Source organism: Sitophilus oryzae, unplaced genomic scaffold (genome assembly GCF_002938485.1).
Source record: "Sitophilus oryzae breed Bouriz unplaced genomic scaffold, Soryzae_2.0 scaffold_1442_pilon_pilon, whole genome shotgun sequence".
Lineage (NCBI taxonomy): Eukaryota > Metazoa > Arthropoda > Insecta > Coleoptera > Curculionidae > Sitophilus > Sitophilus oryzae.
The window spans coordinates 209,941-230,267 of record NW_022146107.1 but is presented as its reverse complement, the minus strand read 5'-3'; the positions used below and the strand labels follow the sequence as shown (position 1 = coordinate 230,267).

The following is a 20,327-nucleotide window of genomic DNA, read 5'->3' as shown; positions in this document are numbered from 1 at the left end:
ATTGTCTGAAAGATCCAAAAGGCGAAGAACTGAAGAGTTAAGAGAATCATTTTCGGTTGATGAACTTCTAAGGAAGTCTAAGGGCAATTGGCAAGCTAAGTACAGCAAATTTTGTAAAAGAAGTCACTGAAAATCCAAACTCCTCAAAAAAATATAGGAATTTTAATAGGAATAAAAAGCAAAATAAAAACACTAAATCACCACAATACACCAAAACACTTTTACTTTTACACTGGACGCGCGTTTCGCTAACCATGTTAGCATCATCAGCAGATGATTATAAACTCATTTTTTTGACGCGCGTTTCGCTAACCATGTTAGCATCATCAGCAGATGATTATAAACTAAAGTACAATCCACAAGATGAGCGTTTATATACTCGGCACCGAGTGGGCGTGGTAAAATCTAGCCAAACTAGTTAACAGTTAGATTTCCGCCACTCAGAGTATAGTAGGAACAAAGAAACTTGAAGGAATGGGACCGTTGACTCTGTTCATACTATCTTTACATTTATTAATTCTGATGCTTCATATGCATCTAATTGCCTGTAATTTGAGACTTGTTTAATTACTAAATTATTAAGATCTATACAATGTTCATTATCAACAATATGTTCGGCAACGCAAGATTTATCCATTCTACCATATCTTATCTGAGCTAAATGTTCTTTAAATCTAGTTAATATTGATCTTCTACTTTGTCTAACATATTTCTGATTACAATCTTACAAGAAATTTCATAAATATCCGACCTCTGGTGGAGGTGTTTTATCTTTGGATTACCCACAATTGTTGTAATTTATTATTAGCACTATACACAAGTTTATAATTGACATTCTTAAAAATTCCTTTTAGACCACGGATAACTCTCTATCAAATTGGTGGTATCATCGAAAAATATTTGTAGACGTATCTTTCTCCACTTGAAAAGTCGAATTTTCAGAAATCATTAACCTATACCTACGTTTTCTAATTAATTATCAACTAGTGAAGGAGAACATCCATTACACTCAGCTACATTTCTAATGTAATCTCTTTCTATTTCATATCTTTCGTTGGAAAGTGGGAAACTAAGTAATCTATGAACTAAGAAATTTAAACTAGCCATTTTATGTTCAACACTATGATGTGATTCATATCTGCGTGTGGTCGTATTTTCCTATAGATATCAAATTCCAGGCAATTATTAGTATTTAATAACTATATCCAGAAATGGTAATCTGTCGTTGTTCTCACTTTCATGCGTAAATTTAATGGAAGGAAACGATTATTTAACTTAGAAATAAAATTATCTATGGTGTCTGAATGTGTATCAAAAACAGCAAAAATATCATCCACATACCTAAACCATACTCTTTGAAAATACTCAAACTGATTCTAGCCTCCACTTCAAACCTGCTCATGAATAAATTAGCCAAAATGGAGACAATGGATACCCATTGCTGTACCTTCCTGCTGTTCAAAAAGTTGTTATTAAATTGAAAACAATTTTGTTTCATACATAACGATGTAAGCTTAATATATTCACTCACAGTTTGTTGTCGAGACCATTTGCGTTCAGTAATTCCTTTAAGTAGCCTAAAGTATGTGGAATTGGAACATTTGGGAACAACGAAGATACATCAAAGGAGACCAAAATTTCACCTTCATGCAATGTTATATCTTTTAATTTTGTTAATGAATTCAATATTATTTTAACTGAGAAAGAAGGTTCATGATCAGGTAAATTTCGAACTCCCTTGATAACCATTTTGCCAAATTATAAGTCGGAGAACCTACAGCCGAAACAATTGGGCGCATAGACTTGTCCGGTTTATGAATTTCTGGCAAAGCATACAATTTGGTACGAGGGATTGACATTGCACTTCCTTAAAGAAAGATCAATAAGGGTGTTACATTCTTTAGAGTTTTTTTAACGTCTGCTACCATCTTCGGCAAGGGATTCTTTTTTCAAATTTAAGGGGAAGCCATTATCGATTAAGTTGTTAACCTTATCGTAATAGTCTTTTTAATTCAATATAACAACCTTATTTCCTTTATCAGCTTTTAGATAGAAACAATCTTTGTTACGCAAACTTTTGACAATATTGTGCTCTTTGTTAGATTTTAATGAATTACTTGAAACAATATTTTTTTTTTGATAACTGATTTCTACAAGCCTCTCTTGTAAATACCTTAGAAGCCTCGGGCAAGTGCTGAATAGCAGTTTCAACACCAACGACGATTTCCTCCAAAGAGCTACCAGAGTTGGGCAATGCATACTTTAAACCTTTGTTTAATAAACTGAGCTCTTGTTTATCAAAAGTCTGCGAAGAAAGAATTTCCACTATGTTTATGTCTCTTTAGAAAACATGTTTGTTTTAGAGCTTTTTAATTTTTTAAACTTATTATTCAAAATGGACATTTTCTTTTGACAACAAATTTTGAATTGATAACCACAAACATATTTCTCTGAAACACCAACATTCATACTCTACATTAGTTAGCTTATAAGTAAGTTTTTTAAAGTCCATAGGGCTTCACTCAAGCATACTTCGTTTACTATACAGAAAATTTGATTTCTAAATCAAGCCATTTTTGTTTTGCAATTTTCTCTACCTTATCACTAACGTTACTTTTCGAAATATCAACTTTAATAAAATCAGGATAAACTGATTTGGCTTTGCATGATTTAAGAAACCAAATATCTGCTCCTAATAACCTAATCTTAGTACTAAACTTACGATAAAGATTCAGTTCCGTTGACCGTGAAGCCATCGAAGATTAGAGTTACCTTTGGTAGTTGCCACAGCAAAATATTTAATCACACAGAATTAAACATTTTTACATTGACATGTTATTTGCTATTCATAAAGAGCAGATGATTATAAACTAAGGTTAAGGTAAGGTAAGTTTATAATCATCTGCTGATGATGCTAACATGGTTAGCGAAACGCGCGTCCAGTGTAAAAGTAAAAGTGTTTTGGTGTATTGTGGTGATTTAGTGTTTTTATTTTGCTGTGTAACACCAAAGGTTCCAACCCTCAACAGGAATAAAAAGCCAAACATTTCAAAAATGACACCAACTAAAGCACTTGCCATGTTAGTGGAAGCTGTGTTGACTAAAAACCAATACGAAATTACTCGAAAAAATTTCAAGGACTTATATCCATGTTATTCAGTTCTTCAAAAAGAAAAAATTACCTGTTACCCGGATAAGACAAAATATTCTATTACGGAAGTAAACGTTGAAGTGCTCCTTAAAGATTTGTTAGATTTGACAACTGATCGCCTATGCATCTCAATTCAGGACGCTTTTGAAAATTTACCACCTGATGAATATAGCAATATTTATTTAGTTTCTAAATGGGGCTGTGATGGTTCGGCACAAAAACAATATAATCAGAAATTTGAATTTGACTCCAGCAATGATGGACAGCTGTAACGTTTTTAGTTCGTTACATGTCTTTGTATATGATATATGATGTCTGGCGTATCATCACCGGGGAGTGATAACGTCCTTCCCTCTCGTTCAGGCCGGATAAGTTATTTGACGCGCTTGGCGTAGTTCTAACGTCCTCAAGTCGACAATCCTGTGCTGCTCTGTGGGCATTCATTTTCAAGGTTTCGCGCCTCTGCGCTTAATTTCACTTTGTCTTTGACCGTTCTACTGTCACCATCAAAAAATCCCAGCTTAGAGAAACTGCAATTATAAAAATCTTGCTATATAATTTGAATCAGCTGCTATTTCGAAGCTACAGGGTAGAGTTACGGATGTCCCAACCTAACTTGTATTTGTATTTTGCTGGCACGTTGGCGTTCCTTCTCTTTTGTCCTCCAGAATATCACATGGAAGAAAGGACAGGTTCTTTATTATTTATTGAGCCCTCGGAAGTAATTCGGTGGTCCAAGGTACGAAGTATTTCCAAGGTACGGACTATTTCTAAGGTACGGGTAGTATTGCCTTGTACCATTATCTTATGGACGGATGTCCCGTGGACGAGTGTCCTCAGTAGGAATGATTTATCTTACATATAAAGTGCCCCAGCGTGGATATAGCTTTGAGCCCCATGCTGCTTCGTTCCCATCTATAGGCTAGTCAGTAGTTACGGCTGTATTAATTCATGGTATCCTCATTCTGGCCCCTTTTGTTCTATTGGATAGCCGAGTACAGAGATATGAGCCCACCTCATGCTGCTACTCTCTGAAACAGGATAGCCTCAAGAACAGCTAAGTTTAGATTTAAGTTTTAGTTTACGTTCAACATTTAACACATTTTCAGTCTTAAACAATAACCTACATCTTGAATAATATCGTACAGACTATGTTTAGTGGTTAGTTCGCCAAGAACCTTCATGTTAATTTAGTATTGAGAATATGATTTAGGTCTTAGGTTCCATTACATTACTTCTTGTAATAGTATTACTTTCATAGATGTTATTATTGCACTATTTAACAGATGAATAACCAAACATAGATTCTAGAATCTACGGGTTGCAACATCTTCGATTTAACATCATATAAAATATATCAAATTAATTAAAGTAATGCTACATTTCATATATTTTCTTTAACTTTACATGTCTTGTATTTTATCATAGTTGTTTTCATAGATATTTAGCACAATTCTTAACACCACTTTCTTTGACATACAACCACTATATTTACTAGAACTCTACAATGTCATGTACCAGCAAGGAACATCATGAATAAATATAGTCATTAGTTTTAAGTAATATACAACTGTGTTTTCTTTCTCTGTACATGCCTGGCGCCCAATATCTATATTTTTTTGTTTATTGTTATTGATTAGTTTTCTCTAGTAAAATACCTTATCCACGACTGCTCTCCGATGAAAAGCTGCCGTTCGTAGTGGTATTGTTTTATAAAAAAAACGCTACACAGCTGTTCTTAAGTTCATTCGTACCAATTCAACTTTTCGCAAAAACACAAAATAAAAAAATTATTTTGCAGAATCCAAGACCTGCTTCTTCAAGATTTTGCAGGCCCATCAGGTTCAGGTTGATCAAAGAAACTGTTAAAGAGACCAAAGCAGAATTTAACATATATAAACGCACAAATTGAATCGCTTTCTCTATCAAAAATTCATATAAAAGACAAAGAAATTTTGGTTAGACATATTTTAGCATTTACAATAGTAGACGGGAAAGTGTGTAACTCCCTTAGCGATACAACTTCAACCCAAAGATGTTACTTGTGTGGTGCTACAAGCAAAGATTTCAATAATTTAGACCGATTGACAAAATTTACTGTAAAAGAAGAAAATTATAAATTTGGTATCTCAATATTGCATGCAAGAATAAGGTTTTTTGAAAGTATCTTACACCTGGCCTATAAAATACCAGTGGAAAAACGGCAAACCAGAGATAAAACTGAAAAGGATTTAGTATAGGAAAAAAAGAAAAAAATACAAAATCAATTTAGAACAGAGTGTGGAATGATAGTTGACGTCCCCAAACAAGGATTTGGTAATACCAATAATGGTAATTTAACAAGAAGATTTTTTAAAGATCCTGAATGTTCCAGCAAAATTACAGGTGTTAATAAAGAACTTATAAGGAGATATAAGGTTATTTTGAAAACCATAAGCAGTGGCCACAGTTATTATTATAATTATTATATGATTAATATATATGATTGAAATGAATATGATTAATATAACATTATTTAAAGAGTATTCATTAGAAACAGCTAAACTTTATACTAAATTATATGGATGGTATCCTATGCCACCAACAATACACAAAGTGCTTATTCATGGATCTGAAATAATTGCTAACGCATTATTGCCGATAGGACAACTCTCCGAAGAGGCTGCTGAAAGCCGCAATAAACATTTTAAGAAATTTCGGGAAGGTTTTTCCCGAAAAGCAACCAACTTAGATGTATTTAACAGACTAATTTTGTCATCCGATCCTGTGTTAACTGCTCTGTCTGCTCTTCCGGCAATAAATAGAAAAAAACTTTTCGAATGATACAATTAAACTGCTACTTCCTGGAGACGATTATTATGTGTAAGAATATGTAGAAATTGTAGATGAAAATGATCCTTATTTTACATTTGATGATTAGTTTCAGTTTTTTTGGTTATTTAGTGTTTTTCTAGTTTTCTGTTTGTATCTCTCATAAACAGAAATTACATAATATATTATAGTTAATGGATATATTTTTCGATATTTTTGTATAGTTATATGTTAAAAATAAAATAAAATAATATAGATATACCATACCTATATTGTTAAATTAGTTAAAAAATTCACAGTCCTTTATAAAGATGCAACCGGGGGGGGGGGGCATTGAAAATGATGAATAAAAACGTAAAAATATAATTAGTGTTAATATGAGTGTATTACATACATATGTTTAAATAACGAAAACAAACAAGCAAAAAAACAAATTAACATACAAAACATCAGGTTAACATGATGACAGATCATGATCGATGATAGATAAAGAATTCTTACGGAAAGTTACACTTTACGATATAATTTTTTAACTGTTAAAGGCAAACCCCATTTAAACACAAAACTTTTTAATATCTACTACTGTATCTAAAAGACTTTTTTTGTTAAATTACTAAATTATTAGCCACGTTTCTGTTTTTCTTGGCTGTTGTGCGTCACGTCACAGATTAACAGGCCCACGTTTGCACCACAAGGCAATGCTGCAGACCACTAGGTAGACCGGTCGTAGAAATTTATGTTATACAACTTGTAATCAATCTATTGTTCGATTCGCGAGGTTTGGAACTTTCGTCACAGATTGTCATTCTCTCTCTTATCCATGTTTATCACATGAAATGGAAATTTTGTGTCAAAAACGTAAGTCCATTATATTGATTACATCGTACGATTATTTTATTCTTTTTATATACTGATCACATGCTGATCACTATTATTACGGATAAAATATTTACGTCCTTGTCCGATAAGCACGAATAGAAAAGGACAAACATCGTGTTTGTATTACCCGCCGAAATTGAACAATACGGAACGCCGACTGTCAAAGTTGTCGTTAAATTTTAACGGCTCCGATAGTTTCCCGTAAATTTTTCCAAGAGGATTTTTATCACTTTTTGATATTTTTATGGGAGATTTTCTGTGTTTACTGAGTTATTTGTGATTTAATTTGTGTTTAAAATGTCGTCCCGTTTTAGTGAAAACGAACAACGGCTCATATTAAAAGTTATCGAGTATTTCAAACTCGAAAAAGATGCTGGAAACCCCCTTTTGTCTGTGTCGGCTGTTTACGATGTAATTGGACAACTATCAAGTTAATATTTTTTAACTAAATCGAAAATATTCACGTGTTTTATAGAGAGCATCGGAGGCTTTAGGAATTTCACGCACGACTGTGCAAAGAATCAGTTCTAGAGGAATCGTGAAAGATGAAGAACAAAAAGCAGCAACAAGTCACAGAATTGCTTTGTCCCGTGGAATTCCTGCTTATAAGATACATGAACATACAATTAGAACACGTATTTATTCAATGTATGCTGCAGGTAGGCTACAATAAATTTATTATTGTTTAATATTATATGTATCTAATTTTTCACTGTATGGGATTATATAGGGGAACATATTACATTACAAACTTTGCAAGCAAACCTTCAAAACATTGATGATGTTCAGTTGTCTCTGACTATGTTGGGGAAAGGACTTAAATATTTGCAGTTTAGATGGCAAAGTTGCAAGCATTCTAACAGGAAGTATTTAATGGAGCAGCCATATATTGCACAGAAGAGACTGCAATTTTTACGACAATATAAAGAAAATCAAATCTCTGATTGTTCTTTCAGACCAGTATTTCTTGATGAAACCTGGATTTACAGTAAGGGTGGATTTAGAAAGAGCTGGCAAGATGGCAGTCTACAAACAGTTCGTAAAACATCTGGAGAAGGAGTAAGGTACATGTTTTTTACATATTCATTGGTTCACTTATAGGTCAGTTAGAAGGGAACAAATAGAGATACAAACAATAATATATGATAACTGTTAAGTTGTTTCTAGTAAGTAACATATGAGCCATGCACTGCACAACTCAGTTAACTCCACTTTTAAAAATTTTTAAATTTAAGTGTAAAACCAATTGTAATATTCAAACAGTTTTCCAAAAAATAGACAAATAGACAAATAATAACCTCTGATGTTTGGAAAATGTTAAGTTATTAATATACCAACTGGATTTACACTTAAATTTAAAAATTTTCAAAATGTATTGTTCATCACTTAGACAAGGAAAGGGGGGGACGGGCATTACCAGTAGAAATTTTGTGATGGAAAATCGCTAGGCTCCATGCCAAGGCCGTTTGTGAAAAGTGATTCCTAGTTCTTTCTCTCATTACAGATCTTAGAATTGTAAGCACAACAAAACACCATACTTAAATAATAATTATTTCAAGTCTTTAAAAAGCTTTTTACAGCACAAAATACAAAAAAACACACAATTTTTAGGAGCCAATCACAAAATTTGATATTGGCCGTAGATGTCGATTACGCGTCCCCTCTCTTTGCTTGTCTAAGGTGCATGAGCAGTAAACAGCTGATATAACGATAATGTTTCTAACCTAAAGAGTGAATGCAAAGAAAAACATAAAACGTTACATCTGCATAGCAACAAGTGTGCACCAATAAATGCATGGGATTATATCGATTACATTGTAGTTTAACTGTAAAGAAATGTACCTTGTACTTCATTTTTGGGTATGTATGATAGTGATTTTTTAAGGTATATTGTATTGCATGCTGGGTCAGAAGATGGATTTGTGGAGAATGCTAGCTTAGTTTTCAAATCAGGCACTAAATCGGGTGACTACCATGATTCAATGAAGTCGGCAAATTTTGAAAAGTGGTTTAAAGAACAATTAATTCCAAATTTATGTGATAATTCACAATAAGCTCTTAGGAATTATATTATGATTTTTTTTTAAATTATATTATGTTTAATGGGAAAATCTAATCTTGTCTAATCTAAAATTTAGATGAACCATCTCTGATTATAATGGATAATGCTCCATAACACAGTACCCTTTTCGAGAGAACTCCAAATCAGAGTTGGAGTAAGGAATCCCTGATTAATTTCTTGCAAGAAAAGGGAATCCAATCACCACCTCTGGCAATGAAAGATCAGGTTTGGAATATTGTCAAGCAGAATGTTGCACCTAAGAAATACAAGTAAGTCAACAAACAGTCTTATTACTTTGACATGAATGCAATTGTATATGCGATATGTTGATTTAACATTATAACTTTATTCCATTGCATTTATTTGGCAGACTGGACGAATTAGCCAATGAGAAAGGACATCGTGTGTTGAGACTTCCTCCATATCATTGTCAGTACAATCCCATCGAAATGGTATGGTCAGAATGCAAGCGCTACTATGATGCCAAGATTAGTGCCATTCATCCTGTTACAAGTGATGCAGTATTAGGTCTTTGGAAAGAAGCACTTGAGAAGGTAGATTACATGTGGTTTAGATTATTTTATATTAAAAGTTTTATTTTAGGTTACACCAGAGAAATGGAAGAATTATATCAGACATACCAATAGCATAATCGATAAAGCCTGGGCCCAAGAACAACTGATTGATGCCTCCGATATTCTACCTGTAATTATCGACACGAATGATTCCGATTCAGATGAGGACAATTATTTAACTGAGGGAGAAGAAAGTGTGTAGTGTTTAGTGTCTAGTATTATTTTTCATACATATTGTTTTATGTTGTACAGTGTGAGTCAGTGACAGAGTAAAGAGTAAATTTAATTAGTAAATTAATTTTAAATATAGAGGGGACTCCAAAAAGTGAGGCAGATATATATTATAAATAATGTTATATACCTAGAACTAATAGTTTTCTTAATATTTATTTAAAAAAATGTGTTATGCCAGCACCGACATGGTAGTGGCATTGTGTAAAAACTTTTCTATGCTAATCACTGGTATGAAAGTATTTACATATTGCCACTACCATGCCAGTGCTGGCATACCAGTTAAATTGGCGATAGCTACAGTATATAATAAATCAACAATCAATCTTTATATACAAAGGTTATAGAATTTTGGGCAGAATCTAAATATAAAATAAAAAATTATTGTATTGGGTGTTACATTAAAAAAATATTATATCTGCCACACTTTTTGGAGTCCCCTCTTATTTAAAATTAATTTTAAATTGTGTACCTGATAGCACAGGATCAGGTTGCAGGATTATTAAGCTCATAATGTAATTAAAATATAATTTTTATATATATTTGTGAATAGGGTAATACACTTTCAACGGATGCCAATCAAAAGTGGCCACAAATAGGGGTTGCCACAGTTCAAGAAGTCAGCCCTACTACTTTATCGGGTCCGGCAACAGTGAGTCAGGCATATGATGCTCCTATAATAAAAAATTAGTATGAATGCAAACTGAAAGTATGTATTAGGAAGTATTTCATGAAAATATTTTAACTTCTACAGGGTGGGTCAAAAAGTAAGCGAATCGGAATGATGTTTTTAAATGGAACACCACATATATTATTGCATTTTTGGCTTCTTTTCTGATCACTTTACATAATCCTAAGATATTATTAAATATGTTTTATTAGTTTCAGAGCTATTAGGTACTAAATAAATAAATAAAAATACTTCAGCCTTTTATAACACAAAATGTTAAAAATACTTTTTTAAAAATACAAGGAATGTCCGTACTACTTTGCTATAAATATCGTATTCTTAAACCATACAGGGTGTTCAAAATCCTATGCTAAACTTTCTAAAATATAAAATAGTTGTTCTTCCTTTTTTTAATGGAACACTCTGTATATTATGTGTTGTTGATGAGGAATTATAAATGCACATTTTTGTATTTAAAGTATTTAAAAATCTTTAGCGGTTCTATTTAAAATAAAGCAAAGAAAACTGTTTTATATTTTAGAAAGTTTGGCATAGAATTTTTAACACCCTGTATGATTTAAGATTACGATATTTATAGCAAATTAAGTAAAGAATAAATATAGTAAACACCTAATATAGTTTTGATTTCAGGACATTTCTTGTATTTAAAAAAAAGAAAAGCTGAAATATTTTTTTTTATTTATTTAGTAATTGTTCTGAAACTAACAAAACATATTAAATAATATCTTAGGATTATGTGAGTGATCAGAAAGGAAGCCAAAAATGCAATAAAAATAATCCCGATTCACTCAATTTTTGGAGCCCCCGTAGAAGTTAAACTATTTTCGACAAATACATCCTAATATATACTTTCAGTTTGCACTCATATAAAATTCCTAAGTTTTTTATTATTGGAGCAACAGATGCGCGACTCATTGTTGCCGGACTCGTATAAAGTAGTAGGAATGACTTTGAACCGTGGTAACCCCTATTTGCGGCCACTTTTTCATTGGCACCCTGTTAAAAGTGTATTCACCTATTCATAAATATATGTAAAAATTAGGATTTGATATCTACATGATGAACGTAATAATCCTGCAGCCAGTCTTAGACTATCATCATTCTCTAAAATTATTCAATTTAATTTTTTTTTTGTTAGTCTCGAAACAAATAAGATAATGGACTTGATCGTTGACACACCCTGTATCTTAAGATTTATATATTAATATAATATATATTTACTATAATGTCTAGTGGTATATTTTTGTACTGTATATATTATGTTATGTATTATGGGGAGTCATATTCTTGTATTGTCTGTTGTATTTTTTTTGTACTTATCAGGTTTTATTGTACATTTGGGAGTTTTTTCAGAAATATATAATTGTAGATTCTGTTTTCTCCCATTTCCAAGAGTTTTTTTGCACATCCCGAATATCTGGCTGACATTATGTTTGCCAACACATCTATTTTTTGATCTTAGCTTTTATCTTCGCTACACTTAATCTAAATACAGTAAACATAATTTTAATATGTAGTGTTTCAAATTTTAGTAGAATCTAATTTTTAGACATAGAATAAATTTTTAGTAGAATGATTGTAAAGAACAATGATGAACATGATTTTTAATCATTTCTATTATTATTAACTATTAACTTATTAATACTTCTCTTATGGTTCTAGAAACCTTTTTCAGAATGCTGTGTGGTTCTAGAAACCTTTTTCAGAATAAATTTGTCTCAAAGATGAGAGTTAGGGTTCAGTTCTTTTTAAAACTAACGCTTTTATAGTTTTTGGTCCGTATATTATAAAATATTGTTTTCTAGCCACAAATATATTTTTTGCAAACAAAAATATATAGCTCTTGGTAGTTCTTTTCATAAAATTAATAACATTTTTTTTATTTATAAACTAAAATAAATATTTACAGCTTACATTGTAGATATAGTGCAAAAGCCAAATTTAACGTTAACGGTGTAACGCTAACATGAATACAATAGCTCCCTACTAATAGCGATAGCACCTTAAATGTTTACATCTATGGATCAACTCAGGAAATACGTGAAAACCAATATGGCGCCGAAAATGATGACGAAAGTTCCTAAGTTCGCGAATTGAAATTTACACAAACCTTATCAAAAACTTTTTTAAAATGTGTTCAGATTTTGTTAAAAGTATAGGTCAAAATCGCAAAACTTAAATTTGATATGAGTTTCTTAGTTTTTATCTAATATAGTGGCGAATTACAAAAATGCCTTTTCAATGAAAATTAATCAGTTAAATAAAATAATTTAATAAATTATTAATTATTTTTCCAACATATTTTACTTTGCAATTTTTTATAAATATTCAGACTCGCCAACAGACCTAGTCCACCGTGTCCAGCCTGTTTAACCAAACGTAGGCCGATTCCTCTTCGGCGGCGTCGTGACCCTGGCCGATGGAAGAGTCTTGAAGACGCTCATCCGCGCATAGGAACAAGTTGACTGCATAGCATATTGCGTATTAATTGATTCTGAAACTTTCTATCTCATGTATAACATGTTACGCAAGTTTATTATTTTAATCTCGATTTTAATAGATAAATGTGTGAAATACCACCTGAATATCTTCCGCCATGACATGTTGTTACTTTTTTGTTATGGTAAAGTGATTTGTATAAACTTTATTCAATAACTTATATTTTCCTCCATTTGTGATTTTTTAATTTTAAACGAAAATTAAGTACAACATTTTAGGAAAAAGAAACACTGTAATATTTAAAAGAATAAGAAGAAATTATGATTAATAACGGTTTTGCGGGCTGTTAGGCCGTGGTCAAGAGTGGTTGGCTCCAAAAACCGTTATTAGTCATAATACCGGCCGTGAAAGCCTACACAATTTTATCAAGAAGAAATTAGTCTTATTTTAAAAGAAAAATATAAAAAAAACTCTTTCTACAGAAAAAAGTCTTTATACTAACCAGAATCCGGTGACATATAATACGCGCTCTCACCGGAAACATTACTTGTTACTTCGCATAACTTGAAGAATATCTACATTTAATATTGAACACTTTAGAAATATACCAGTAAAAATATTTATTATTTGAGATTAAAACTCGAATTAAATTATAAACATTAGTCACCTATGTTGTTCTAGTTTTTATTTAAATATAAATAAACCGTTTTAACGACTTAATAAGTTACCTAGCGAAAAAACCTGTGCACGTACCTACCACTATTGTTACAGGTTAATTCGTTAAAGAAATATGTTACACAAATTAAAAACGCTAAAATTTTAATGGTATTACTTGTGCATTATTGGCCTTATAATGCAATTATTTGGAACTATATCTTTAAATATAATTAGACTTTTTAACGACTTTTAAGTTACCTAGGAAAAAATCTGTGCACGTACCTACCACTATTGTTACAGGTTAATTCGTTAAACAAATGTGTTACATATTATTCGTGGTATTAGTGGTAATATATTTAGAATCAGCTTGGCATTAGTGGGGCATTATATGAGAAATTTTGGTATTTAGTTTGTATTTTTGGCATTAGTATACAGACATTTGTCAGCGGTTTACCCCTTGTAAATAATCAAAAAGTTTTTTGATAAAATTTGCTTTTTATGTCAGATAATTTCTATGAAAAATTACATTAGATTTTTATTAAAGACGCTGGGTAACTAAAACATTGACTAATAAAGCTTGTCCACTTTAATATAAGGGCTCACGAAATATCATCCTTGGAGTCTTTGGGTTGAGGGGTGCATAATAAATTAATCCTTGTTTTATCATAAAAACAATAAAACATTTATTTGTGAGTAAAATAATGCAATGGTTGGATATCCTTTATAATTAGGCGACCAAAAATACACTAAAATAATTAGAAAAAAAAAATCTTGTAATTATTTAGTAATTATGTCAATAAACTCTTAATTGAGTTTCTAGTCTATTTTATTATATGTACAAATATATTATTAAATTTTAATCTAAGCATTAAGTAATAAAACACTTTGTGGGCCCTCTTCTCGTAAGAGATTACGAAATATACTCCTGATTACACCCCTTATAGAAAACAGTGTAAGGGGTGTAAATAAATTGTATAATCACTGTTTTTTATAATAAAAACTATAAAACATTTCTTATGATATAGATTTAATCTATATTATATATATATATATATATATATATATATATATATATATATATATATATATATATATATATATATATATATATACTATATATATATAATATATATATATATATATATATATATATATATATATATATATATATATATATATATATAATATATATATATATATATATATATATATATATATATATATATATATATATATATATATATATATATATATATATATATATATATATATATATATATATATATATATATATATATATATATATATATATATATATATATATATATATAGATTAGAAGAATATATATATATATATATAGATAGATTAAGATTAGTCATGATACATGACTAAAACATGACTACCGTAGACACTCAGTGTTTCTGCCTTCCGGCTTCATCAATACGGGAGGAATCAGCAACGATGAACTCAGTTCATCGTTCAACAATGAACTCAGTTCATATACATATATATATATATATATATATATATATATATATATATATATATATATATATATATATATATATAATAACATGATATACTAGACACTCATTGTTTCTGCCTTCCGGCTTCATCAATGAACTAGAGGAATCAATGAACGATGAACTCAGTTCATCATTCAACAACAAACTCAGTTCATATATATATATATATATATATATATATATATATATATATATATATATATATATATATATATATATATATATATATATATATGTATATGAACTGAGTTCATTGTTGAACGATGAACTGAGTTCATCGTTGCTCAGATTCCTCCGTATTGATGAAGCAGAAAGGCAGGTTGAGTGTCTACAGGGTAGTCATGTTTTAGTCATTATCATGACTAATCTTTCTGTGGACTTGCCCAATAAATTTCTTTCTTCGTTTTTTTATGGTTTCCACGATAACTTCCTTTGTTTATTGTTTTCTCTGGGCCAGGGTGATAGCGGCGAGGTGTGTTGGAACGCCTCCGCGGCGGTTTCGGTAGTAACGCTTCAAATTGTAAGCTACTGCCGGACCAGCTGCAAATGGCGCCTTTGTGCCTCGTTTGCTTCTCCTTTTCTTTTTCTTTTTTCAGGATCGCTAGTTCATCGTTGCTGATTCCTCCCGTATTGATGAAGCCGGAAGGCAGAAACACTGAGTGTCTACGGGTAGTCATGTTTTAGTCATGTATCATGACTAATCTTTCTGTGGACTTGCCCAATAAATTTCTTTCTATATATATATATATATATATATATATATATACAGGGTGTCCCAGAAATGAGTGCAGATATTTTAAGGGGTGGTAGATCTGGCCAAAAGAAACATATTTTCTCTTTACCATTTTTAAAATAGATTGAAAATAACCGAGTTATTTAACTTTGAAAGTTTAAAAAAAAATTGCGACATTTTGAGAGCCGCCGGGGAATCTCGCGGATCCCCCGGCGCGGGGGAGAGATCTCGCGGATCTCAGCTTGTTCGCCGCCCGCTGTTGCCACATCGACTAGAAAGACTTAAAAAGTACTTGCAAAATCCCACACCACCCAAGTGGTTCTGCAGAGGTGCGTTACTTTTTTTAAGTGGGTGATCGCCAGTAGCCCTACTTTCCACATTCCACAAAATAAACTAAAAGAAAAAAAAACTTACCAAATAAACAAGATATCCCTATAGCAGAGAGATACAACTGCAGAGCTTTCTTTTTTTTCCATTTTACCACTCTTAAAATTGCACATAACACTACACTTAATAACATCACTTCACTACAATACTTAACAACACTATGCAAATTTTCAACTGTGGAAATATTGGCTCCCCTATTAATTTTAGAGCTAAATCGTAAATGGTTTTTAAAGATACATTACAAATTTGCATAAGGGGATCCGATATCTCGACAGTTCAAAATTTGCATGGGATATCCTATATTTCCAACGATGATGCACCACCCGGTATACCCTTCGCTTCTTGACTGCATGCTATTATAATAATTGTTCAAAATGACGACCTCCATTTCCAATAGATGCTCTCCTTCTTCTGAGCATGGAATTTTTAACGTTTTGCAGCAATTCTTCGTTGCTTTTCCCGAATCCCTCAAATGCTGAACCATACTTACAAAGGTTCGAGCATTAGGGATTTGTCTACTCGGATACTCTTCGGAATAAAGTCTCCGAGCTTCTACAGCGCTTTCCCCTGCTAAGTACCTATGGTCTTAGCATATCCACCTTCTCCGGATTTGTATACTTCATCGCGATTTGCCTATACCGATACCGATTACCGACACAAAAATATGCACTAACGAACATTTCACAACACTTTAAACACAATCTCCGATCACTTTCTCGAATTTTAAAAGCTCGATACTATTAGAAATTAGATCGATTTCTAATAGTGTACATGCTTTGTGTACACTCGATTAATAATGTCGTTAGTCGTTAATATAATACAGGAATCTGTAATTTTCTCCCCACCGCCCATTTCATTGGAAAAAACGGCGGCAAGTTTTCTGCTTTTGAAATTACGATCGATGGCATTCTATTGTGTAAAAGTGGATGGTAAATGGCATCGATCGTAATTTCTCAGGCAATTTAACGTCTTAGCAGGTATACTCATTTTTTTATCAAAAAAGCTTTATAGAAAAAAGAATAACTGAATATGTTAGTAGCTTTATTACTAATTAAACTATTCAAAACATGTTTTGATATTACTAAAAAAAATTAACTAAAAAATATAGCAAATTTTATAGTTTGACGACGTTATAATTAACAATAGGCAAATGGAAAAAATTACCTAACTACATATTAGAGACATAATTCCATACCTAGAAATACCGTATGGTCGGAAAAAACGGCGTCCAGAATGGCTTGAAAATAACGGTCGGTGAAATTCTCCATAAAATTTTACACATAGATTGACAGCGATCTTTATTTCATAGCCATCGCTGACGCCGTTTTTTTTTTCACGACCATATTGTATTTCCCATTAATCGCATGGTGGCAATACTAATTTATATTTAAAGAGATATATCTAAATGTGTATATACTAGGTATTTTATGAGCAATCATATTTAAGCTATTATGACTCATATCATATTCTAATTACTTAAACTTGAAACATAATATTTACTCCTATTATATTCATGTAACTAAATTTTCTAATATTAATAACTCTCTGATAATAAAAAACAAGAGTGTGTTTTGAAAAAGTAAAGCATAATTACTGTGTATTGACTTTATTGTGAAAAGCAACCTATTTGAAACACATTTACGTAACTACAGAATAGTTTAAAAAAGAACTTACACACATGTTTTTTTAGTCTATTTTCTTTATTATATTTGAAAACTACAGTCCCCCTTCCAATACATAAAAACATTTATATTCAAATATACTCTAGATAGAGCTCCAATTTTTATATGAAATGAGAATTTGTTCACACATAAACTACCGTATGATCGAGAAAAAACGGCGTCAACGATGGCTATGAAATGAAGGTCGCTGTCATTTTATATGTAAATTTATATAGGAAATGTCATTGATCGTCATTTCCCAGCCAACTGGACGCCGTTTTTTTTTCGATCATATGGTACATTTTATGTATTTTATTCTTTAATTTTAATTACTACAAATGGTCTTGATATTTTTCTTTTGAATACATATATTCTTGTTACTCTCTTTCATCTTTGTCTCTAATATACAGATGCATTGCAATTTGTTGTTAGTATATTTATGTAATCATTTCATAAATCCTAAAAATAAAAATGGTTATAACATGCTTTCCAGATATCCATATCCACAATATTCTGTGTGTAAATATGTTCAATTTTTAATAACCCATTCACTAAATGAGATTGTGAGACAACATACAGGTAGCTGTTTAAATAATTTTCAATCTTTGTATGTAATAATAGATTTCACATATTTATGCATTACACAATATGCATTACCTGCAATAATAAAAGATATTTTCTTTAAAGTGTATAATTCTATCTAACACACTTCTAATAAAGTATACTCTGACTCTTTGAACATTTGTTACAGCTTCTAATAATTAGGTATATCGATAACTTCCTAAGAAATTTTGTTAGCACTTTTAGTTAGTTTACCATTTTTCTCAATATATTCTGCAGAATATAATATGACTCGATACATTCACCTAGAATAAAATCAATAATATCATTTATGAATAGAAAACTACATGTATAACTTTTTCATTAATATTTGCAATTTCAGACCAGAACTTGTCTGAAGAGAACTTTCTTGGTTTGTTTAAAAATATCTTACCGTATAACATAAATTTACATCTGAATTAATCTAATCAGATCAAATTTTCTTCATAGTATAGAAAACATCGAAACTATTTGACTGGTAATCGAGCTATCAATAAGCTGACACTAAAATTTAATGAATAATTAAATGGGATAATTATTTTCATGTAAAACAAAACTTTAACTTAATAAGACCACAGGGAGTACATAATAACAGTGTTACTGAGATTTTTGATTTAATGTATTGCTTGGTATTTGTAGATCTATTATTGTATTGTGATTACAATTGCCTTCTTCTCCATTGATGCATCCTAATTTAAGATTACTGATTTTCTAATACATAATTAAAGTGAAATTATTTTTCCTACCATTACATAATTAATTTCTTCCTACCATTAGGTAGATACCTGAAAGGTTAATAAATTAAAAACGAATTTATTAAGACATTTAAACTGTTTACCTCATTTCTCACATATTTTTGACACCAAACATTATAAATAAATCAAAAAATATTCGTATACCAACTGAATTATATGATATTTCATTTTGAATAATAAAAGTACTTTTTTACAGGTTTATTTGGCATTGTTTGCATTGTTTTTTGTTGTTTTCTGTTTTGTTTTTGTGCGAGTTTAATAACCCACGATTAACCTTAAACATAACCTTAAACTACACACCATACTAGGGATGTACGATTCGAATCGATTATTATCAAATCGACGTGATTTTTATCAAACGATTTTTTGGTATAATCGATCTTTTTTTTTAAATCGAAGACCGATTTTATTTATACAGTTTTACAGGTTTATTTATTTGTTAGAATTTAGAATAAGAAAAAACACTTTAGTTTTGCTGGAATATTTGTTTGCAGTGCATCCCTAGTAAAAGGCCATCTAGCAATGAACTGAAAAATTAAGTGTAAGTGCTCGCTGCCGCATGCGCCGATGTTTGTTTATCACTTTGATATCAGGTGTCAGATTTTTGTCGGGGCTTCCCATATTTTTATATTTTAGATAACGTAGAATACTCTTTGATTTTACCTTAATTCTTTCTTGGGTATACCCTTTCTTGTACTTTTATTTTATTTTTGGGATATCCCTACTCCATACATAAACATTTAGAAAATTGATTTATCTATCTTTATACAACCACCAAAACGTTGACCCATAATAGTAATACATCAGTCCAATAGTAATACATCATCTAGAGGACGCTAAGTCAACAAATTCCTAAATAAAAATTTGTAATTTCTAATTCCTTCAGTGTTTTCGAAATCGTTGTCGGGGTTGTGTCGGTTTTGAAGAAATGTCAAAGAAAACCCCGGGCTGTCTACCATCAGCCACCGGATATAAGTAGTTATTAAAGCAAGTTTTTTTTAACATTTTTTATTGTATTTATGAGTTTAGTGTTTGATTTTATTATCATGTGAAAAATTTTAAATAATATTTTAAAAGTGATAGGCATGTGATAGGTTTGTGATGTTCAGTTTAATAGATATTTGGTGTGTATGTGTCTGCGTATATGTGTGCTGGATAAAAAACACTT

General features: G+C 31.0%; 1 protein-coding gene across 3 annotated transcripts; it reads left to right on the top strand.

Annotated features, from left to right (window-relative positions):
* The first annotated feature begins 7,258 nt into the window (after window positions 1-7,258).
* Window positions 7,259-10,269, top strand: LOC115877002. 3 transcript variants are annotated; one of them, XM_030893059.1, is made up of 4 exons: window positions 7,259-7,905; window positions 8,980-9,172; window positions 9,274-9,457; window positions 9,507-10,269. In XM_030893059.1, the coding sequence occupies exons 2-4, from the start codon at window positions 9,117-9,119 to the stop codon at window positions 9,678-9,680; spliced, it is 414 nt and encodes a 137-aa protein (XP_030748919.1). In that variant the 5' UTR covers window positions 7,259-7,905; window positions 8,980-9,116; the 3' UTR covers window positions 9,681-10,269. The 3 variants fall into 3 exon arrangements, with proteins under 3 accessions (XP_030748919.1, XP_030748918.1, XP_030748917.1); XM_030893058.1 differs by having other exon boundaries at window positions 7,259-8,701; XM_030893057.1 differs by lacking the exons at window positions 8,980-9,172; window positions 9,274-9,457; window positions 9,507-10,269 and adding an exon at window positions 8,727-8,910 and having other exon boundaries at window positions 7,259-7,500; window positions 7,572-7,905.
* Window positions 10,270-20,327: the final 10,058 nt, after the last annotated feature.

Coding starts and splice junctions, on each gene's coding strand:
- LOC115877002 (XM_030893057.1), top strand. Junction 7,906..8,726: donor ACATCTGGAGAAGGAGTAAG/GTACATGTTTTT, acceptor TGATTTTTTAAG/GTATATTGTATTGCATGCTG.